We start from the raw sequence: 24059 nt of genomic DNA, 5'->3' as shown, positions 1-24059 counted from the left end.
AATCCAGGTTAAATAAAAATGTTTTCCCAAGAAGAAGAAACTCAGGCTTATTTTAAGCTTTAACTTAATTTGTGTTCGTGAAAACACACACACAGCACAGTGAGGATAGGTGGGATGCTTTTATTTGGAAAATAAAAAAACGATATTTACAGTCAGCTAATAGCAGTTTGTTACATCACTGGATGAGAACTAGCATAGTGAACGGCAGAGATGAAAACACTGAACACTGTGGGCTCGGTTCATTAATCCACCGGCTTGGGCAGGTCGTGGTAGTTGTTGACCTCTGGAGGGTGAGGATTGATCTCCGGTCGGTCGCTGTTGAGCTCTGCGTACTCCACTGATCCCTGCTCACACAGACGAGCCATCATTAAACACTTTAATCACGTGGGTCCAGACACACACCGGCACTGTTGTTGCTAAGTGCTAGGATGACGTTTAAACAATGAAGTGAAGGTCCACTGTTTAACGTTCGGGTGTTTGTTTGGTTTGTTTTTGGCAGAAATTGTTTGTGTAAGGGGGAAAACTGCTTCAAAAACAACCTGTTTGGTTTCCATAGTATAGAAGTGTAACGGTGCCACGCCAGGACAATGAAAACAAATCAATATCACAGAATAATGTGAACATTTTGACAGCCACCGTTGTTCCCTGACGCGTGGGAAATTGGTTGGCACTTTTCCATTATACAGTTCCAGCGCAACTCGGCTCGGCACGGCTCGACTCTACTCGGTTTGGTATCATTTTCGATTTTAGTTAAGTCAACTTTATTTCTAGAGCACATTTATCAAAAACAACAACCAAGGTTGACCAAAGTGCTTCACACTGCTACATAAATAGAATAGAATAGAATAGAATATACTTTATTAATCCCTTGCGGGAAATTCTTTCGTCACAGCGCTCCAGTGTACAAAGGTAACGAATATTATAGCAGCAGTTTTTTTAAAAAAATTTACAAAGTTAAGAACTATAAGAATAAGTGAGAATAAACCTAAGAATAAAATTACAAAGTTAAAAGAATACGAATAAAATAAGAATAAATTTAAAAACTTGCACCTCCCCCTCCCCCCATATTAACAATAAAAGGTATAAAATCAATTAAAAAACGTCAAAATAGTGACATAATAAAATAGTGAAATGGTATAAACTACATAGAAGTGTCCAGGTTGTGGTGAAGGCCAAGGAGAAAAGTGATTTATTGGTAATTAGTGGTTCAATGGTGACGGCAGATTTTATTTCCATGGGTAAGTGCCGTGTGGTAAAATGGTGCCAAACCATTGAGAGCTTTAAAAAAAACAAAAACAATAATAAAATGTTAAAATCCATCCGAAAACGAATAGGACGCCAGTGGAGAGAGTGCAACACAGATGTGATGCGTTCCCTCTTCTTTTTTCCCCTGTTAAAAGGTGAGCGGCGGCGTTCTGGACCAGCTGGAGCTGCCGGACAGTCGACTGGTCTAAACCAACATACAGACAATTCCAATAATCCAGCCGAGATTTTATAAATGTTGGAGATTAACACATGTTTTCTTGCCTTTTTCTAACCTCATCAGAACTGTGCAGTGGAAAAGTGTTTGTGTTTGTTGCAATCTACAGTCTCGCCACGAGATGTCACTAAATCTTGCACCTTAAATAAATATGACATAAAATATGACTGATTGTGCCAATTCATTACTAGTTGCTCTTACTAGTCCAGATTGGATTAGATTAGACTTTTGTATAGCAATAAAGAAAAAAACAAAACAAAAAACAGTAGTCATTGGTTACTTGGCACTCCTAAGCTTTCCTATCCGTCATGACAAAGATACACTAACTGACAGACACAACCATATTTACACCATGAGGTCACTTCCTCAACTTGTTTTATTTTTTTAAATCTTTTTCAAACTCTCTTTCGCTGCCTGGAGACCCATGTAGGGAGACGTGGTTCAGTCGCGGGTGTGATTACAGTTTGCTGAGGGACAGGATTCTGGCTGAGATGGACTCAGAGGTAATGTGACTGGACCGCAGCACTGATCCAAGTGGGTGATAGGGAAGGAAGCCCCGGCCCAAAACTCCTTTGTTCTTGTCTGGAAACTCTGACTCTGTGTGTTTCCCTCTCGCTCTGTATTATCAGCCTGCAGAGGGTCAGAGTGACCAAGAGGTGGCTGATACAGAGACACAATAATGATTATAGGACAAAGTGATAGTCTTTAGAAGACGTAAAGACTGGTCAAGACCTAGACCAGGAGTCTGGCTCTTCAGCCCCTCTGCAGTGGTAAATACGTCTACTAAAAATATGTGCCACATCCCATGTCTACACCAAACTTGTGTTTATAAATATGGAAAGCTGTTTGCATCCACACAGCTTTTCTCAAACACAAACTACCGGAACATTTTCCACAAATAACTGAAGGACTCAAATAGATCTACAAAGTTCTGAGGTTTATTTCAATGTATAGGCCTTTTTTCTCCTTTGTTAACTCGTAAAAACTCGTCTACCCAAGTCAACCAACTATCTATCTATGGTGGGCCACATGAAATGCATTGGAGAGCAGCATGTGGCCCGCGAGCCACGTGTTTGAGACCTCTGTTGGAGGTTTTTGAGCCAAGATATAGTTCTCTCATTGTCCTAGCAGTCAGCTGAAGAACGTGGAGTATGAACTTATTTCAGGTTTGAAAGGGTTTGACTTGTAACCACAGGGTTACCGCCGGTTTGAATCCCGACAGGTTAAGGTCTGGGGTACGTCCGAGCAAGGTACCCGATCCCCACAATGCTTCCCATTGATTGGGTTCAGTGAACATTCTAAGTTGACCTCAGCTACATCCAGTGTCCTCCCAGTGCTGGTTCCAAATGGTTCCAAATATGCGAGTATACCAGGGTGCGGAAGTATACCACAGGCTTTAATCTCCAACATTTAGCAAAGGAAATGTCTAAAATGTCAATATTTAACAGTCTGGTGTATGTAGAGACAGCACTGCACTAGAACTGTGTCATGGAAAAGCAACATTGGACGTCCACAAGCGCCATGAGCTACGTTTGTCCATGTTTCAGGGCGAGACAGAACATGAGAGTGACAGTGCAGTTAATTACTCACATAGTCATGATGATCGGCCGCACCTAAAGGAAAAAACCCACCACAAATTAGAACGGATGACGTCAGAGTTCATGATGTGGCTGAACCTGCTGACTCACTTCTTCTTCTTTTGACTCTTAAAAAAAATTTATCTGTATCAATTATCCATCTCCTGCCTGCACATGCTTCTCTGAGCAGCTCATGATTCTTTGTCACTGCCGAACAGGAAACATTAGGAGCTCTGATGTACGGCCTGATAGACATGCCCGGTGTCTGGGTGCCGTTTCTAATAACAGGAAGTTCCTGCCAGCACTAACAGGATATGGTCATGGTTCTGGAGCCAGCCAGGGTAAACTTACATTACATTTCATCAGCAATTCAACTTCTCATCTTCGGAAATTCTACAAGTATCTCAAATAGCGTCAGTAATCTGGATTAATTGACGTTTCTGCCACTTGGGGGCAGTGCAGCAAACCGAGAAGTCTAAATTCGAGACCAAAAATAAGAAGTGGATTCCGTCTTCCACTTTGCAGAGTCCAAGCAGGATGTAACAATTTGTGGAATGGCCACCAGGGGGCGACTAATCTGGTTGTAACGAGGAAAAAAAAAGAACTCTGTTTGAATGGAAGTCCGTGGGAAAAAAGGAGTTATCGGCCTCAATCGTGACAGCTTCAGCTCTTCTTCAATAGAATATAACGACAGTTTAGTAAATTGTAAATTACTGCCAGATATAGAACGTTTTTCTGAAAAATTTAAGTGTTAAAGAGTTAAACTCACCAGGTGGAAGGTTTTTGAGCTCGCTGTACACGGTGTCCGTGCCTTTTCGCGGCGGGACTGGTGACATTAAAACATTAAAACATTAAAAAAACAAAACATTAGTCGTCTTTTGAACATCAAAAAGTAGATGAGATACTGTCTGTCATTAGGAAAACAAACCTAAAAATAATCGGATTGTGTCACGTTCTGTAACTGCCATCTCTGGCCCATTGAGGATGATAAAGAAGCATCAGAAAAACCAGCCGGCCAATTAGTTCAACCCTTCCTGTTTATAAGATCTGCAGAGGATCTGGAAACCCCAGCACTTACACAAACCTGGAGATTGTCTTCTAACTTCTGGGGGTAATTAGGCCCCTCCCGGTTCTTATCAGCTTTACAGGAATGTGCGAAAAAGCAGAGAAAAATGATTCTGTCAAAGTGGCCGAGAATGGAGGTTACAATCGGAATCTGTGTAGACTGTTAACTACACAGTCTCTACTCCCGAAGGTCAGCTATAGGTATCAGCAGAGAAAGGCCTCCAAAACCCTTTAAATACTGTAACTCTGGGATTCACAGACAGACTGAGAGAGGATGCCCAACTGTTAACATCGGCTTGTTCATGTTTGGCATCGTCTCAATTCTCCTCAGATCTGAGCTGCTTCCAATAAAGCTTCTCAACTTAACTCGTCACCGACTCCAGAAACTCCATCCTTGGTCGGCTCACCGGATAATCAAATCTCCGTAACGGCCCGAAAATACAGGGAGAACATGCAAACTCCACGAAGAGACCCTTTTTTCGGCCGGGTCGCGATCCCCCGGTCTTCCTACTGCAAAGGCAAGAGTGATAACCACTACACCATCCCTGTGGCTCCTGAATCTCGGAACCGTCCAGAGATCTGTGTCTGCCCTGAAAGCACCATCAGTGGTTCCCAAGCTTTTTTATACCAAACACCACCTGAGAAAATATTAAGCTCTCAGTATCCTAAGTTGGGATACGTGAGGTTGCTCCGTGTTTCTGAGTTGGAAGTCCATGTCACTCTTCAGGAATGTCCTGTGACCTCAGGAATTCCGAGTTCTGACTACAGATGGAACGCAGCATTATTCAAACTCTCTCTCTTTGTGTGTGTGTGTGTGTAAACTGTTCACCTCTGGCAGCGTCAGCCGGCTGTGGATGCACCACCTCCGTGTACTCTACATCAGGCTCGCTGGACATCACACTGCTCACGTCCTCCTCGTCTTTGTCTGTATTTGAGAACACGATGGGAAGTCTTTGTAGGGGGAAAAAAAACAGCAATTACGTCAACAAAGAATCAACAATAACCTGCTCACCTGCTTCAGGAGGTCGCTCACTCCACACGCTGACCGCAGCTCTGACCACTCTCACTGTGGGACACAGAGAGACAGTCCTCAAATAAAAGACATATTCTAAATAACAAGAAATGTAAACAGCAAAGCAGCCATTTTGGCACGTTTTAGTAGGAGATTCCACGGAGCCCTTCTTTTTAAAGCGTGTGCGCTTTACTAAAGCACACGTGCGAGAAAAAGCGTGCGTGCAATTTATTATCTTGTGTGTGCGCTTTAGTAAAGCGCGCGTGCGACTTATTATCTCGTGTGTGCGCTTTAGTAAAGCGCGCGTGCGACTTATTACCTCGTGTGTGCGCTTTAGTAAAGCGCGTGTGCGACTTATTATCTTTTGCGTGCGCTTTAGTAAAACGTGCGTGTGACTTATTATCTCGTGTGTGCGCTTTAGTAAAGCGTGCATGCGACTTATTATCTCGTGTGTGCGCTTTAGTAAAAGCGTGCGTCGACTGTTACCGTGCGCTTTATAAAAGCGCGCGTTGCGACACTCCGCGTCGTGCGCTTTAGTTAGCATGCGTCGCGTATCTTGTGTGCGTTTAGTAAAAGCGTAATGCATCGCGTACTTTTATTATCTGTGTTTGGTAATCGCTTTACTGCGTAAAAGCGCTGCGTCGCGACTTATTATCTCGTGTGCTTTAATGCGCGCGACTGCGACTGCAATACGTGTGTCTTTAGTAAAGCGTCGCGAGCGTCGTCGCTTTAGTAAAGCGTCGTCGCGATCTCGTGCGTCGCGCTTTAGTAAAGCGTCGTCGCGGCACGCGTCGCGTGACTATTATCGCTTTAGTAAAGCGCTCTTTAAAAATTAATATTTAAAGCAAAAAGCTCTAGCTAAAGTATCTCGAGTACTATTTTGAGTGCGCGTCGTCGCGGAATATCTCGCGTAAAGCGTGCGTGCGACTTATTATCTCGTGTGTGTGCTTTAGTAAAGCGTGCGTGCGACTTATTATCTTGTGTGTGCGCTTTAAAAAAAATTTTTGTGAATTTAAACAAAAACTTCTAAACGTGTAAAAATGAGACATATTTTGATACAGAGACAGGGTGACAGCTAATGCTAAGCTAAAGAGAGTTAACCAAAATCCAACAATCAGACAGAAAGCGAAGCTTTCTTCCAAAAAAATGAAATACCATGAAAACTACAGACTATCTTCATGGCAGCCATTTTGTCATGAAACAGTGGGTGTGATTCATAACATTGATGAAGGGTGTGTTCTGTTTGTGCTACTTTTCAGACAAATTAAAGTTCTAGTTTCCAACTCTGACTATAAACTTGATAATGATGTTTATTCTTTTTTTAGTATTGATTAAATTCATCTGAAATTGCAAATGTTCTCAATATCAATAATAAAATGCCTTAATCTTCTGCCCATTGTTACAGCATATTATGATTCTCTTAATTTGCTAAATTCCTTATATAATACATTGAAACAACAGCAGATTAAATGAAAACAGTTGGTGGGACTGTGGAAGTCGTACATTTGTGAGCTGTCTGAAATGTGGCATTAGTTATAATTAGTTGTACTTGTTCATGTCCGTCAGTCAGCCACAACACTGGTTCTAATGTTGTCATTGCTCTGTGTATTTCTGACCTGGTTGAAGCCAGGAAATCATGACAACACTTCAAAATTAAGTTTTTCAAATACTCTAGAGAAACACTTAAGTTTTTAGATTGCTAGCTTTATTAACCCTAACAACACGCAGCATTTTTTTTCATTCCATGTGCAATAAAGTGTCTTATGTCACACACCCAAGCTAAATTATTTTAAATGCTTTAAATTGGTTTAGATTTGTGACATTTGGAAATAAACCAAAGTTTTAAAGTTTGCCCGGCTCATTTTTATGAACAAAAATAGAAATAAAAACTTCTTTGCACAATTATTTCTACTAGACAACTCAACAGAAGACGCAAAAACGCATTTTGTAAAGCCTGAAGATGTGACCTATATACACACACACACACACACACACACCCCGGGATGTCCATATAAAGAGTTGTGTATTATTCAATTTACCAAGGGCAAAAACAAAACAAAACCAGTAACAAAGGAGTGCATGTGAAGTCTCCGTACTCAAGTCGTCCGCGGCTTGGAGCACAATAGGCTGTTCACACAGCGACGGTTGCACAACAGATTCTGGCAAAAACAACTTCCCAGTTGGTAATGTAATCTCACACACAGCTCAATCCAGAGCTCATGCGCTCAATTTCCTCCACCTGTTGCATGCATACAATCATATCTGGTCAGAAAAAAAACACAGTCCCACCCTCCATGCTCCTCCATGCCCCACCATCCACCACCACTGTGCCAGCAAAGGAAGTTTCCTGTAGACCCCATTGTTCCAACATTTCAAGGAAGTCTAAGTTGTGAGTTCCTTTTTTTAGGAAAAGAATCAACATATTATGCTGTGGTTTTCTAGGCCTGGAGTCGAGCACTGTTCAGCACACAGCACAACTTTATTCTATCGTACGCACACACACACACACACACACACACACACACACACACACACACTCTTGCTCGAGCAAAAGAAATGGTATCGACACACTTCTAAATAAAAACCAGTATTTTATTCTACAAGTCTCTCTTCCAGTGAGTCATGGGATCAACCAAAAGTATATACACACATTTCCTGTCATGGTGCTAAAACTGTATATACAAATGATTCTGTGGCTAAATCCAAACTATACACAACAAATCAGACAATTAGAAATTCTACAGGGACAAAAGTATTGGGTCACTGGAATCAGGTGTTTTCTTCAAATCCCTTTTGCCACAGGTGTTCAATAAAGACAAGCACCCGTAGCAATGCAGTCTGCCCTTAAAAACGTTCTATAAATCATATCTATAAGTCATTCTAAAGAATCATAAAAGTATTGCAATAATTCAAACACTGGCTGGGGACCCACAGATGGTCTTGCAGGAGAATTGTTTAGGTCCCCCAATTTGAAGGTTTTTTCCCAACCTTTAAGTTAAGATTTATGAGTATGTGTTATAAATAAACATTTTATTATGTCACCTCGGAATGATTGCTCCCGGGAGCAGTGGGAAATCTAAATGTGACGAATGGACAATTCTATGCTTTCAAGGTTTTTTTGGGCAATTTTTTGACAATCGTGGGTGTCGATTTTAAGATGATTTGAACAGATTATCTGGCCAAATTATCCTGTAGTGTGAGGAGATTACCAGACGCAATTTTAACGTCAGTTTTCCAATGAGAGCGAGTCGAGCGGGAAACAAATGTTTCGACTTCACCCACAGTTTTTAGTGTTTCTCCGCCTCCATGTCTGTTAGAATTCTGTGAGATCCCAAGTCCCTGGAATCTCCTCCCTGTGTGTGGCCCTGAGTCTTGACTTTTCTTAGGATTTAAACATTGAAAATCATCATCACAAAGTTTGTTGTGTCTGTGGTCTGTGGCCACGTGTTTAGAATCAAATCAGATTTGAAAATCCTCTCGTGTGGGGCAGACTTTACAGAACACTGGCAAAAATCTGTCACGCAATACTCCTGTGTTTTGTATTTGGGGCAGAGGTGGAAAGTAATGAATTACATTTACTCACATTACTGTAATTGAGTAGGTAAAATTTGTACTTTTATCATTTGTAAACTTTTTTTTGGAAGTATTGTACTTCTCTATGTTTATCACATCTGTTACTGAGCCTGAATTCAAAAAATAAAATAAATTCATGCACTGGAAACTTTGGCAGGGAATGAGGAGGACAGGTGAAAGAATGATGAGGACAGGTGAATGATGAGGATAGGTGAACGAATGATGTTTTAACACGTGTATAACATGTATACCTCTTGTCTATTTGATGGAGCAGAGATCCACTCCAAAATCTTGGAGTAAATCTGTAGGAAAGTAGAAGCTGTGACCGTAGGCTGGTCGGATGCTTGATGCTGGAGGTAGCTATAGCAGCTCTGGGGCTTTTAATTCTTTATTTGAACGGGATGTCAAAAAAAAACTACCGGAAGTGGTCCAATACTTTTGTCCATGTGGTGTATAATCCTGCATAAAGGAAATGCAATCACACAAACGTAGAGAACGGAAGTTAAAAGACAACAAAGTTGAAAGTGTTAAATCAAAGGCCATTTACAGTAGACAGCAGGAGGAGGGGAGAGGGAGCAACGGGGTCCTGGTTTACATCTCGACACAAAAACGCCCCTCAGTCAAAACAAAGTCCAAATTCTGCTTAAAAAACGGAACATTTTAAATCCCTCCCGCTGCTCGTCATCTCTATACTGTGGCTGGGAACGTGTAGCTGCTCCAGTTGCTGATGTCAGCTGGACGCGATGCCACGCTACCTCGCGTCCCATTGGTCGCTCTCCCCTCCGTGCCATCATAGAGAGGCGCTGCGTCTGGAAGAAGATAATAATGGACGCGCTAAGCATTTTGTTGTCATTGCTTCAGCAGGATCAGTGTGGTCTATGGAAGAATCTTGTACCTTAGACTTTGACTTTTACTGCAGTGATTCCCAAAAACACTGGGTCGGGACCCACAGATGGGTCACGGGAGATGTTGTTCGGGTCCCCAAAACAAATTTGCGGAATTTTCCCAGCCTTTGAGCAACCTTTAGATGTATGTGTATATGTTTGAAATAACATGCATTAAATTAAGTTAAACCAAATTAAAATGATGTTAGCTGTTACAGATATGCCGGGAAATGAGTTGCTCCACTTTTGGCGCTTTTTTTCCACGACACAGTTCCAGCACGGCTCGACTCTACTCTACTCGGAAGTACCTCCCCAGCGCGGGCGGAGCCAACCGCCATCGAACTGCCATGACGTTGCTTTCTACGCGACACAAACTAGTGACTTGTAAAGCAGTTGTTTTTCGGTGTAACTGAATCATTAGAATCAGTTAATTAAATACTTTTCTTCACAGAATCGTTAAATATTGACATTTTAGACGTTTCCTTGGCTAAATGTTGGAGATCAACGCACAATCTCAGGATTTTTAAGACTTTTTAACTGATCTACAGTTCGACATTATTGGCTCTGTCAGACGTCGTGCTCATGACTCTTCCAGTGACCAATCAGCCGCCGGCAGTCTGTTGACGTCACATGGGTTCAGCGCGTTTGGAACCTCGTCAGAGCAGGTACTAAGAAAAACACCAGGTACTATCACTGATGGAAAAGTCGAGTCATGCTGGAACTGCGTTATTCGTACACTATTTGGGTCATGATAGTTTTCCATCTTCACAAAGTGGGTCCTCATATAGTACGTTTGGGAAACACTGGTATACTGTATTATTGTTTCTACGTCTACAATATATACACAAAACATGATGAACATGCACAAACAGACGGACAAAGACAATATGCTCACACATACCCACATTGCATATGCATGCATTAAACCTGAACAGGACATTTGGTTACATGAACAGCGCTAGGCAGGTTTACCACCACATGATAACTGCATGCATATTAGAATATTAGGACATGGATAATGACAGTGAGACACTGTGGCTGCATGGATTCATGCCGTGACTGTTGAGATCATGGGGAATGAGGTCATGAAAGGGTACAAGAGAAAAGGAACACGGCGCTACCTGTGACTGTGTTAAAAAAATTCAGTGTTGAAGGTTTTCTGTCAAGCTGTAAAAATTAAATCAAGTTGGACAGATGGTGGTTTACCACGGTGAGGCTTATTGACACGGCACTGCTCCGGCAGTGTAAAAGCAGTTGCTATGATGGGCTACGCTCAGATCAGCAGCCACAAAGCAAATCACAGATCAGATTTTGCATCTTTGCATTCTTGGCACTGCCTGAATCAATAACAACAGAAAACGTCGTACTTGTGAGTCCACAGAGCGGTCAGCAGTGGAGGCTATCGCAGTGAAACAAGAGCAAATTTGTGCAAAAAGTTTTTCCCAACTCATTTTTTGGGAACTGCTGCTCTCGAAAACACGGCTCCCCTCCCAATGTGTTTTGGCCAGTGTTGGGAACGTTACTTTAAAAAAGTAATTAGTTATAGTTACTACTCGTTCCAAAAAGTAACTGAGTTAGTAACTGAATTACTCTATAATAAAAGTAACTCGTTACCAGGGAAAGTAACTATTTGCGTTGTTGCTATATGTCAAAGAATTTGGATTTTTGATCACAATGAAGGAGTGATTTTTTGAAAATGGCAACTTTACGTCGGAGTCCTGACTCGCCATCTCTGCTGCTTCATCGATTCTCAATTTAGCTGTTGTGTGTGTGTGTGTGTGTGTGTGGCGCGTATCAATCATAATCGCTTACCTTGTTATTAACCCGCCTCCTCACTAGCTGTGAGCCAGGGGTGCGTTGGGATTACACAGTTTATTCAATCAATGCATAGCAATGCACCACATTTTACGTCCAGTAACGTTAACTGCGTTGTAACGACGGGAAAAGTAATTAGTTAGATTACCCCGTTACTGAAAAAATAACGCCGTTACCTTTAAACGGCATTATTCCAAACACTGGTTTTGGCTTTGCCATGCTGCCGGTGCAAGTCAACGACATCAGCGGTCAGTGCTATCCACTAACCAAAACAACACCATTTTGGCAGGAAGTGGTGTTTTACACATCCATAGACATATACAACGCTCATACAAGGAAACTCGCCTCTTCACCGGCTGTGTTTACGCAACAAGCAACAGGAAAAGCCTTTTACCGGATCACTAAAGATCCTGAGAAGGGCAGAGGTGGATCACTGCAATGAAACACACTTTAATGATCGGTGACTGAATTACGACGCTGATCATTGTTAAGTTAGGTTCCCTTAACTTTACAGACTCCATAGCTAATCAGCTTAAGTCTCTTGTTTGCGTAAGTGTTCTCTAGGGTAGAAAGAGGGAAAGTTTATCATGTCATGTTTTTAATGTCAGCTCCGGCTGTTCGTGAAAAGCATGCTTGACTTTCAGGTACTTTTCCTGCCAACATGGCGGCGTAAACAAACTGAAACCCGTGACTTCCAGAATGCTATTGGCAAAAAAAACCACATGGGTTTTTGATGATGTGACCGTTCTCACACACTGAAGTGACACAAGTGTGATTTGAAAGTCAGAATTGACGACGAGCTAAGTTCTGTTAGCTACGTTCTTTGCCGTATACGGTGGGAATTGTTTCGTTTCTTGGTGTAAAATGAAATAGAGTGGAAACGTAACCCTCGTCCACTCATCAAAACAACAACTCATGCGTTACTGTTACACAAAAACAACGGACAGGAAATATACACTACAAAGCTAAAATACAAGCTTCTTTTTTGTGATTTATGTGAATTATTTGCTGTGTAGTTAATGAAATAACAGTAGTTTAACATTAAGAGCTTTTTTTTTTGGCTAATTGAATTACACGAGGAGACTGATACCACTCTTGTGTCTATATGCTAATAGGAGGCGGATGCAGCTAGCCTAGCATCGACTGTAAACATCAGGTAAAGAGCCTGCACCTTTAAAATTCCAACTATTGTATAATGTTCATAAAAAGTATGAAAATGTTCAGTTTTTGCAACAGGAAGTAACATTTGAACAGCCACTTCTCAAACTCTTCATGTCAGCACCTTCAAAGGTCTCGATTCTAACGAGTCAGCGTTTGGCGATTACTCAGCATGAATTTAAAATGTCTAAATCCTCAATGTCTTTGATCTTAACTTCCAAACTACTGTTGCACTTGTGCCTGCAATTCAATATTCACTATATGGACAAAAGTATTCGGACGCCTGAAGTCTTTCCATGTGAATTTGTGTCCATGGTATCTGTTAATTTCCCCGAGGGAACCTCCCAAAGGGATCAATAAAGTCGTCTGTCTGTCTGTCCGTCTGTCATTCATTCTGATTTATTGGCTCACAGTCTCCAAAGTTCCAGTTCATCCCAAAGGTGCTCGACGGGGTTGAGGTCAGGGCTCAGTCAAGTTCTTCAACTCCAAAATGTCTTTATAGTCGTTATCATGTTAGAATAGAAAGAAGTCTTCCTCAAACTGTTGCACCAAAGTTGGAATTGACACCCGAATTTGATCATTTACAGGTGTAGCCAAATACTTTTGTCCATATAGTGTGTATTAAAAAAAACGTATGTAACATTGCACAAAACATGCAAAATAAGCAGAATGGCCGGTTAATATTAAAACACTGTCGCTAACTTCTACAGTTCCCATCACACACACAGGAAGCAAGTAATCAAGCAAACTCACACTGACAATTCAGCAGCTGCTTGTCTTTTCCCTACAATTAAGAGAGGAGAGGTGAGAGGAGCGGGGAGGTAGTAGGCAGAAAAAAAAGGTTTTCATACATCATACGTCAGACACAAGGGGCCTGAGTTGCTGGAGGACTGTAGGTCTCTCTACCTCTCTTGGATTTGATGTACAGCACACACACCGCCACCAGCACCGACACCACCAGCAGGCAAACTCCCCCGATCACGGCTTTCTTCCACAGCGCCATGTGAACTGTAGAGACAGAGAGGGGGGGGTCAAACACGCGGGTACCTGGATAGACCATGTCTCCAGAGACGGTTACTCCTGCTGCATTTTCACACGAGTTCATTCAGCTCACACATACACTCTCTGTGGATGTCTGTGAAGTTTTCTCGGGCCAAAATTCAACACTTTTAAACTGTTGTGGAAACACTGTTCCACAAGAAGCCCCAAGTGTCCATCTGGAGATGCTGTAACCTCCTAATAAACATATTCCTGATTGGAATTCAAGTTTTTACATTCAACCAAGTTTCGGCTGGTTTCAACCTTTTTTCTCCCACATTTGCCCAGATGTACGGTATTGTCCAGAATCAGTTCTCATTGACTCTACATCTTCTGCTTCTGTTGTCAGACAACGGCTACAAGAATTCTTTTAAAATTATAAACAAACACCAATAAATGAAAACAAAGAGACTGAACGCTCATCGGACTCACCCTCGACGATGACCTTCTCACTGCGGACGACGTTGTTGGCGTGGTTGTCAGCCTCACAGTAGTACGTGCCGCTGTGCTCTTTGGACAACTTGTCGACGTGGTAGTGTGTGTTGTTCTCATTCAAGGTGTTCGTGAGCAGCGGACGTTTGTCCCCGACGCGGTAAAACTTATAGGTGACAGGTGGTGTGCCTTTGGTGCCACATATCAGGTAGAGCTGGTTTCCCTCTGAGATTTCTGTTAAGTCAGGGAGGACGGTCAGAGTCAGGCCTCTCAGTGGCTCTGGGGGGAAAAGAGGTTTGATTTTAAAACCCAACAAACTAACTAGTCTCCTCCAAAACATTTCCCCCATATTTGGGGACTTTTTTGGATGGGGTTCATTTATTCATTCATTCATTCTCTGCCACATTATCCCCCACATCCTCCTCGCTGGGGAGCTGGAGCCAATCCCAGCTGACTTCGGGTGAAAGGCGGGGTCACACCCTGGACGGATCGCCAGTCCATCACAGGGCCAACACACAGAGACGATCAACCATTCACTCACATTCACAGCCACGGTCAGTCCAGAGCGTCCAGTCAACCTCCGCTGTTGGACGTACAAAACCCACGCACAGCCCGGGCCGCAAACCCACACCTTCTTGCTTTGAGGCAACAGTGCTAGCCACTACACCGCCATGTGGCCCGGGGGGGGGGGTTCATTCAATTAAACGGTAAATTAATGATGGGCTGGTTATAATGGGTGGATAAACACTTGTGCTTTACTAGTGTCAGTGTCGTCATCTGAAAGAATCTGAACTGCCATTTTGAACCCTTGAGATTCGTGATTCGGTGCCATGTTGAGTTTTTGGTGTGCACCAATATGTGCCATATATTATTGTTTATTTACCAATATATGGGAACATCACTTTGAAAATATTCTATTGGAGAAGACCTGAAACTATCAATTAAGACCAATCATTCAAGAAAATGTTGATTGACTCATTTCCCCATAGATTTCAATTCAATTCTTCTTGGAACTAGCAGAGTCGCCCCCTGGTGGCAATCTTTGTTTGAAAACACAGGGATATTTTGGAGTTTGAATGGTCTAAAACCGACGTTACACAGTGAGCCTTGAAAATGGACGAGCAGTGACCACTTGCTTTGAATAGTTACCTATAAGAGTAGCATTGAGTCTTGAACTGGGCAGGCCGTTCTTGGGATTGTTCTGAGCCTTGCACATGTACTTGCGTATTTCTTCGGGCTTGTTGATGGTGACTGTGAAAACTGCTTCCTGAGTGGGCAACCTGACAGTGCTTGTGCTCAGTATGTCGTCCCCTGTCAGCAGGGTGTAATTGATCGGAAAACTGCCAAAGTCCGAGTGACAGCGGATCTTGACAGGTTTTCCTAAGATCGCCCGACCAACCACGGAAATCTTAGGAATGGAAACAGGAACTGAAAAGGAGGAAAGATAAAAAAAAAAATTGCATTAGAGTTAATTCTGCTTTTCAGCAAAGTTGCGTATCATGTTATGTTGTAATTGCTTTTTTGGCCACTGGAGGACAGACATGATGTCACAATGCAAACATGATTTATAACCCCATTTCTAAAAATAAGGTATATTTTATATAAAGAATGGGCTATGATGAAATAAATCTATATATAACAGTTATAACAATAACAGAGCTTGTAGCACTCCAATACACGGCCTGCCACCAGAGGGAGCAGTATCGTAACGGTTAAAACTCTCATCCAGGGAAGAAGAAGAAAAACAAACGTCTGCAGTGGAGATGATTTTAAATATAGTATTCTGTAAACAAGAAGACGGGTCTTTTTATGATATTTCATCCACGTGTATTTACAGGGAAAAACTGAGTCACTTCTGGTTAGCATGGCTCTACACTTCCTGTTATACTGCCACCTACAGGTTTGGCATGGTCATGGCGTGTCACTTGTTGGCGTGTTTACGCAGGTTCATGTAGACAAAATCATCTCTGAAAACAGTCACTATGTGTGCACGATGTTTTAATTTGGTAACAGAGGAAGAGAAACATTTGTTTACATCAATCATCCGGCTATGTGTGGACATGGACTGAAAGCAAACAGGAAGTGGACAACAGGCTCCTGAACAGCAGCAAAACTGAGAACATCAGCCAAAGTCTCTTACACCACATCCAATAATACTTTGAATTAGGACTGAAGGAACAGTTTTAAAAGTTCACAAAAATCTTAGATTAATATTCAAAGCGAAGAGAGTTACACATGGCCACTCAAGCTTATATAAAATCCACTGTTAATCTGCTGATTAATCTTCACATTAGGGCTGCAGCGATTATTCCATGAATCTGAATGAATCGTATTTTGAGATTTTTCAGCGTCTTAAAATGTTTCTTTGCTCCACATAACAAAGAAATCTTTCAAACTGAATCATCTTGGTTTGTGGAAGAAAACAAAACATCTGAAAAATCATCATCATTTCCAAGATTGGGAAAACACAGAGTCAGTACTTTTCAACATTATCTGGCAAACAATTACTGGATTACTCAAGAAAATAATCAAAAGATCAATTGATGATGAAAATAATCATTAGTTGCTGAAGTAATCTCACCTTTAGGACGCACAGTCAGGGTTTCGCTGCGTTTCTTGATGCCTTTGGCTTGAGCCTCACAGGTGTAGTTGAAATCAAAGGTCAGGGCTTTGACAGAAAACTCTCCCGGCTTGGTGGAGATCAGAGGACTGACAGACGGCTCAAGAGTGTACGTCAGCTCTTCCTTGTTGATTCTCTCAGACGCATAGCTCTCACTTTTGCAGGTCAGGGACATGACTTCTCCTTTAAAGACGTCAGCAGGGTTCATGGTGAGCGTGGGTGATGAAAACAGTTCTGTGGACCGGCGTCAAACAGACAGCAAGTCATGCATCTGCAATCAGGTCATGACCGGGCAACAATGCACAAATGCAGCATCCTCAGATTAGCTCGGTTTAGATTATGGCAAGGGTTAGGTGTAGGGTTATTTTAGACTTGGAACTAAAGTAATGATTTGCACTCAGCTGACTATATGGATGGATCTTTGTGTACCTCCCATCCCCTGTACACTCAGTGTGAGCCTTTGAGCTCTGGGAGGCACTACAGAGTTCCCTTGGCAACCACAAATGTATGGGAAGAAATTGCAATATGTATAAGTAGAGAAACACATAGTTATAGTGTCTGTACAACAGTGTTCACTCACCAGTCACTGAAACCATCTTTGTGATGACTTTTTCTACATGTCCCTTCTCTAATCTGCACTCGAAATCCCCCGGGTCCTTTGCCAGTGCAACCATGGTGTGGTTGACTTTATTTTTTCCACTGCTGAGAAGTTTGGTCCCGAGGCTCAGGTACAAGTCGATGGGCGTATTTTCAGGGCTGTACAGAGCGTTTCTGATGTTGCACGTGATGCTGAGCTGGTCTCCTTCATAGACTTTGTCCTGAGGGAAAATCTCCAACACAGGTCTGATGGAGAGCTCTAAGGACACAAAACAGTTAAAAGTCAGATTGAGTGATCTGAGGTTTGAACTCACCATTCCCTACTAATCCCAATCCCAGTTAGCTAGACAGTGCCACCAGGGGTCAGATTTAAAACTACTGTCAAGACACAATTTGCATACTTCAGCACTGACATGTTGATTTTTTTTTTTTACCTTAGATTATTTGAAAATCGGATATTTAATGACTTTCCCATTAAATTCAAATTCAAATTCAGAATTCAAAATGCTGCCAAAGATTTAGTTTGTAAGGTACAATTCTAAAAATTCAAACACTTCATCAACAATGTCAGGAAAATGATTGTCCAATTTTCATGAAGATTGTGGAGTTATTTAGCAAGAAATTGCAAATATATGTTTCACACATTCACACACGTCCGACTGACACCATGTCAGTCACAAAATCGACGTCAGATTCTACTGATGTTTACTTACTTACTTACAATTCAAGGGGGAAATAGACACATTTCGCATAGACTTCCATTCAGAGTTCTTTCTGCAACCAACATATATAATAAATGATTCCTTTATCCTGTGAAACCAAGATACATGTGGAGAGACTGAATAGTATTATGTTCATAATCATACGTATTGCCCCCTCAAGTACTGCCAAGATGTGTAAACAGGCCCGAATTGTATAATCGTGGTGGCTGGATTGGTTTTGGCAACAGAGAAGGACGTTCGGTACTTACCTTTGACCGAAACAGTGATGGTGTTGCTTTCGACGGAGTTGAAGGTGTTGGGCATTACCAGGACAGCGTAGGCACAGTGGACTTTGTGCAAGCCAACGTTGCGGAAGCGTATCTTGGCTTCCATTGGGTTGGAGTTGGAGTGCTCCTGGATCACCTTGGAGTCCTCGTATAAGTAGAAGAAGATGGAGCCCGTCTCGCCGGGCGCCTCACACCAGGCGGTCACCTCCTCCCCTTCACTGACCGCATTCCTGTTTAGCTGGAGAACAGGTTTCGACATACCTGGAAAAAAGAACACGTTTGTGGTCTACATATGTGACTGGTGTATTTTCACCACTCTTATATTAACACACCAAAAAGTCATCAATACAAATTTCTTTTACACCTTTTTAAACAATGAAAGAATGTAGTGTACCATCTAGTGGTGAACTTTTGTAACAGATATTAATATGGGCTCTAGAAGACTCGAGTCACTGGAGGAAGGTGAAATAATGTGTTCAGATTTTGTGAAACACAATCTCAGTGATTTCTGTTGTTCATCCAAACAATGGATCCATCCATCTTCTACCTCTTTATCTTCCACTAGAGAGTCTTGGGGTGAAGTGGAGTCAATCCCAGCTGACACCATGGACAGATCACCAATCGGACCATGGGAAAAGGCTGGAGAACCCAGAGAGAACCCTCACCCAGGACGAGAACATGCAAACTCTTACCTGTCACTGTGAGTTTTGTAGCTTCACTCGTCATCTCCTTGCCCTCGATGGTGATCTTGCACTTGTACTTGCCAGAGTTGGAGACTTTGGCATTGGGCAGCGGGTACAGCAGATCCTCGGCGGTGCTGGACCTCTTGGTGTAGACGGTGCTGCTGTCCTTGTAGATGGTATACTCACAACTCAGCGCCTCCTGGCTGGAGCTGCTGACTGTGGCTTTGCATCTCACAGTCACGTTGGTGTCGCGGGTCACGTTAGTACCAGGCTCAATGGTAAGCATGATGCTTCTTATCGTGAATTCTGAGGAGGGCAAATTTAAATAATGGACCTACCATGATCCAGACTCAAAACAAAACAGTCTGCCAAATTATATGAGAGCTGCCCAGACACTTGAGTGTTTACCTAAACCATAACCAGTAAATGCCTAACACTAACTTTAACATACATAACCACAATTCAAACCTTGGAACTTAGTTCTGCCTCGTTAGAACCAGGTTTTGGTCTCCATGAGGACCACTGGTCCTGACAAGGTCAGTGTTTATGCCAGAAAAGGTCCTAATGACAGCCAATACCTGGCGGATTAATAAAGTATTCTGATTCTGAGGATTCTGATGAGTACATACTAACAAACAAATGAATAAAAAGCTAGTAAAAGGTGTTAATTTTTTTATTTTGTTTTCTACTTCTAAGTTTATTTCCATGTTCATTTACCCATGAAGTCACTCATTTGAAGTTGACAAAATTAAACACATATATTTGTTGTGGCTTTTGGATGTTCTTTTTGATTGTTGGTTCAGATTTTCCTATATAAATTATTATTATTAGTAGTAGTAGTATTAAATATACTGTCGATAATTTCTAAGTCTTTTCTTTTGTGATGATTTATCACAACCTGAGGACGCTTCACACTGGATTGAAACGTCCTCAATGAAGTAAAAATAATAATAATAAATTTGACACATCCAGCTAAATTAGTACAACATGATGACTGTGTGATTGTGCGCTTCCTTCTACACGTACTTAATTGTTATATGGAGTTTGCTGAGTCGCACAGAACTGAGTCAAATTTCCTTTCAGTTCTCCTGAGTCATTCTGCCAGAGTGTTTAAAATAATGAGCGACATCAATACTCAAACTCAATAAATGCTCGTCATAGGGGAAGCTGATGTGTTCCAGTGGAATTTCATCAGCCTGACGTCAGGGTCCTTTTAGGATATGAGTCTCAAACACGACACAATCTGCATGTGACTTAAGATTCTTTGGATGTGATCTGTTAAACAGGAATGTCAAAGTAGATAAGGAGGATTTTTTTTGATGTTTTTGCCCAAAAATGTCTGTTTGAGAGCAGCAGCACTCAACAAGTTAGAAGAAGATAGTATTATTTGACTTTAGTGATTGCCTTATACAGAAACACAGCAATGTTGGCAGTTTGAGAGCTTCCTCTAGTTCAGTGGTTCTCAAACTTACTACCTGAGAAAATATGGAGCTCTTGAAGTGACACAATTATCACCAACGTTAAAGTACAGTGGTGTAAACATACAGACCAAGCAAAGGCTCCATGACAATTAGCATAGCTCATCCTCATCGTTAGGAATTTTAAATCGTGTCAGAACTTTTCTGTGGGTTTTTACATCGAGGTAAGAATCTCAGCTAGCTCGCAAACCAAAGTCAGTAGGAGCAGGTGCAGCTAGCAAACCACAGGTTAGCTGACCAGTTAGCGGACCAAAGTCGTGTAGCAACAGCTGAAGTTAGCAAACCAAAATCAGTAGTGTAGGAGCAGGTGGAGTTAGCAAACCACTAGTTAGCAAACCAAAGTCAGTAGTGTAGGAGCAGGCGGTGTTAGCAAACCACTAGTTAGCAAACCAAAGTCAGTAGTGTTGGAGCAGGTGGAGTTAGCAAACCACTAGTTGGCAAACCAAAGTCAGTAGTGTGGAACAGTGGAGTTAGCAAACCACTAGTTGGCAAACCAAAGTCAGTAGTGTTGGAGCAGGTGGAGTTAGCAAACCACTGTTGGCAAACCAAAGTCAGTAGTGTTAGCAGGTGCAGTTAGCAAACCACTAGTTAACAAACCAGTCAGTAGTGTTGGAGCAGGTGCAGTTAACGAACCAAAGTCAGTAGTGTTGGAGCAGGTGAGTTAGCAAACCAAAGTCAGTAGTGTTGGAGCAGGTGGAGTTAGCAAACCACTAGTTAGCAAACCAAAGTCAGCAGTGTTGAGCAGGTGGAGTTAGCAAACCACTAGTTAGCAAACCAAAGTCAGTAGTGTAGCAGGTGGGTTAGCAAACCAAAGTCAGCAGTGTTGTTAGCAAACCAAAGTGTCAGTAGTTTGGAGCAGGTGGAGTTAGCAAACCACTAGTTAGCAAACCAAAGTCAGTAGTGTTGAGCAGGTGGTTAGCAAACCACTAGTTTCAGTAGTGTTGGAGCAGGTGCAGTTAATGAACCAAAAGCAGGTGAGTTAGCAGTCAGTAAGCAGGTGAGTTAGCAAACCACTAGTTAGCAAACCAAAGTCAGCAGTGTAGGAGCAGGCAGTGTTAGCAAACCAAAGTGTCAGCAGTGTTGAGCAGGTGGAGTTAGCAAACCACTAGTTAGCAAACCAAAGTCAGTAGTGTTGGAGCACAGTTAGCAAACCACTAGTTAGCAGCACCAAAATTCAGGTGTAGAGCAGTGTAATGAACCAAAATCAGTAGTGTAGGAGCAGGTGGAGTTAGCAAACCACAATTAGCTAACCAAAGTCAGTAGGAGCAGGTAGAGTTAGCAAACAGTTAGCAAACCACTAGTTAGCTAACCAGTTAGCAAACCAAAATCAGTAAACTGTTCATAAACCTGTTTCATATCATTACAGTGTTTGAGAAGGAGTTAAGCTAACCAGCTACTTCTACTAAGGCGCTGGTCACGTGTCCGTCACTACTGCGTTCTGTCGTGTTTTTTTTAATGTCATGTACAGATCGTAGTGTTCACACCTTTGAGTTTCAGCGTTTCGCCTATTTTTCACATGTGACGCTCGCGGTGGTTCCCAGCATCACAGACCTAGAGAAGATCTGTTGATAATGATATTCATGTGCTACCAGCATGATTACATAAAACTGACACCTCTCACTGTAGCTTTGGTAAGTCTGGGATGAATCAAAATACATGAAAAACATCAATATTACATCTTTTTAACTATTTAAGCACCTGCGTAGATTCTCTCTCTCTCTTTATATTCTCACGCCTTCCATCTGAGGACAGGGAGGCGTGTGATATTTCCTGCCACAACATTTCCACCACACCAAACACGACCATGAGAAAGTTCCGATAACAGCAGCCACTGTTTCCACTCACTGACCGCACACTTTAGCTCTCCTCTTATTTCATTTAAAGTGTTACTTTAGTTGATTTAAAAGTAAACACATTTCTCTCCACAAACACGGCTTCATCTCCAACTCCAGTCAAGTTGGTCTTAGATTGTGATTTTTGTTTTCAACAATTTTTTCAATGATTTTAAAACTAATTTTCACCCAAAGAAAAAACGTTATATTTCTACTAGTTTCATGAGCAGAAACGGCAAATACTAGCAATTGCCAGTTTACCTAAAAAAAAGTATTCTGTTAACAGTGCTTTCTGCAGTTCAGGACTTTTTATTTTCAGCTTCATGTTAATTTGAAGGCTCACATTTTTGCTGTGTCATGTTTACATTTAACTTAGATCAGCATTTTATTCTATTTTCGTATATTAAAAGCTCACCGAGGAGTCAAAGCTAAAAAACTAAATCAATGTATTTGGACTGATTGTATTTATTTTTTTCAAAAGCATTCTGCTGTTCATGTCATGTACCACTGTCCCATTGATTTTAGACCCCCATGGTTCTCAAACTGTGGTACGTGTACCACCAGTGGTACATGAGCTTCCTCTGGTGGTACTTCAGAAATCAGAAATACTGTTACTACTGTTATACTGAGCTGAGGAATTGTAAGTAAAAAGTAGTAAAAAGTTTGAGAAGCACTGATTTTGAGAAACAAGCTCTAATGAGGACTTCATTTATTGACCGAAGTGTCTTCTCCTCCACCACACTAGGTGGCAGTATGTCCCATTTTCTTCTTGTTAGTATTAAGGCTGTTTTCTGTTAAGCTTGTGGCTCGTTATGGTTATAGTTGAACGCCATTCAGAGTCTTCCTACTGTAGTAAATGTAGTCGTTATTGTCTTACTCCTGTGTTCTGACTTCTTCTGATATCTGTGGGTTCCATTTGTAATCAGAACTCAGAATCACATTATCTAAATGTGTTAGTCTGACTTATTCGAATTTCAGTTGGACTAATGTGTTTACAACTCTTGTAAAGCACTGTGATTTCATACCTGTGAAAGGTGCTTTACTTTTTAGGTTTTCTATCAGAGATAAATCAGAAAGTGAATATGATATTTGGTTGAAGTAGAAACAGAAAATCTAAATTATTGATTGCAATAAATTTAATCGGCATCCGTGTATCGTGATGAAAGTTCTACTCACGTCGCTGTGCGTCCACTTCTGTTCCTGGATGGAAGTCTTGGAACAAGACAAGAAAGATTGACCAGATTAGAGACAAAAACCTACTGTTCCACCAACCCCCCCCCAAAAAAACCCAATAAATCCACAGAGAAGTTCCTAAGAGAAGAAGGTGAGGAGTCTTACAGCTGGACAGGAGTGTGAAGGTGAGCAGTCGTAGAAGGACCATCCTGTCTGAGGAACGCTGAGGCGTTCGCTGTCACTGCTGCTGCCGTACGAGACGTTTACCAACTTGTGAAGAGTCTGGATGGAAGGTGGTGTGTGTATGGGGGGCAGACGTGGACATGGTGGGCGGGGACAGACCCCAAGGTGGCGCACAACCTCGGCCAGTCAGTGGTGGTGGTTATCACCCACAGCAGCCATATCAGCTTGGCTTAATTTGACAGGAAGTGAGTGTTGTTTCCTCAGGATGTTCACGCCGCCCGACTCTGCGTTGCTGTGGAATGTTCTCCTCCGTCTCCTCCTCCAATCGTCACAATAATAACATTGCGCTGCTCGGGGTGCAGTGGTCAGGCAGTTGACCTCTGACCTCTGTTGCGAACAGGTAGAGAAGAAGAAGATGACGAGCGGCGATCTTCTTTATGTGTGTGTGTGTGTAAGCACAGAAGTTTCCTG

At 42.0% G+C, this 24059-nt stretch overlaps 1 protein-coding gene across 6 annotated transcripts; it reads right to left on the bottom strand.

Annotated features, from left to right (window-relative positions):
* Positions 1-106: 106 nt before the first annotated feature.
* Positions 107-23692, bottom strand: pecam1b (platelet and endothelial cell adhesion molecule 1b). Of its 6 annotated transcripts, XM_044028062.1 has the most exons (14): positions 23571-23692; positions 23409-23444; positions 18932-19228; positions 18222-18500; positions 17235-17510; positions 16616-16888; positions 15184-15462; positions 14035-14313; positions 13471-13572; positions 5135-5188; positions 4952-5047; positions 3827-3883; positions 3071-3093; positions 107-344 (listed from the first exon to the last, which is right to left on the bottom strand). In XM_044028062.1, the coding sequence occupies exons 1-14, from the start codon at positions 23611-23613 to the stop codon at positions 243-245; spliced, it is 2196 nt and encodes a 731-aa protein (XP_043883997.1). In that variant the 5' UTR covers positions 23614-23692; the 3' UTR covers positions 107-242. The 6 variants fall into 6 exon arrangements, 5 of the variants coding, with proteins under 5 accessions (XP_043883997.1, XP_043884000.1, XP_043883999.1 ...); XM_044028065.1 differs by lacking the exons at positions 107-344; positions 3071-3093; positions 3827-3883 and adding an exon at positions 13318-13348 and having other exon boundaries at positions 4981-5047; XR_006360565.1 differs by lacking the exons at positions 107-344; positions 3071-3093; positions 3827-3883; positions 4952-5047; positions 5135-5188 and adding exons at positions 8877-9516; positions 9603-9728; positions 13318-13348.
* Positions 23693-24059: the final 367 nt, after the last annotated feature.

Source organism: Solea senegalensis, linkage group LG6 (genome assembly GCF_019176455.1).
Source record: "Solea senegalensis isolate Sse05_10M linkage group LG6, IFAPA_SoseM_1, whole genome shotgun sequence".
NCBI classification, from domain to species: Eukaryota; Metazoa; Chordata; class Actinopteri; order Pleuronectiformes; family Soleidae; genus Solea; species Solea senegalensis.
This window is presented reverse-complemented; position numbering and strand designations above follow the sequence as displayed.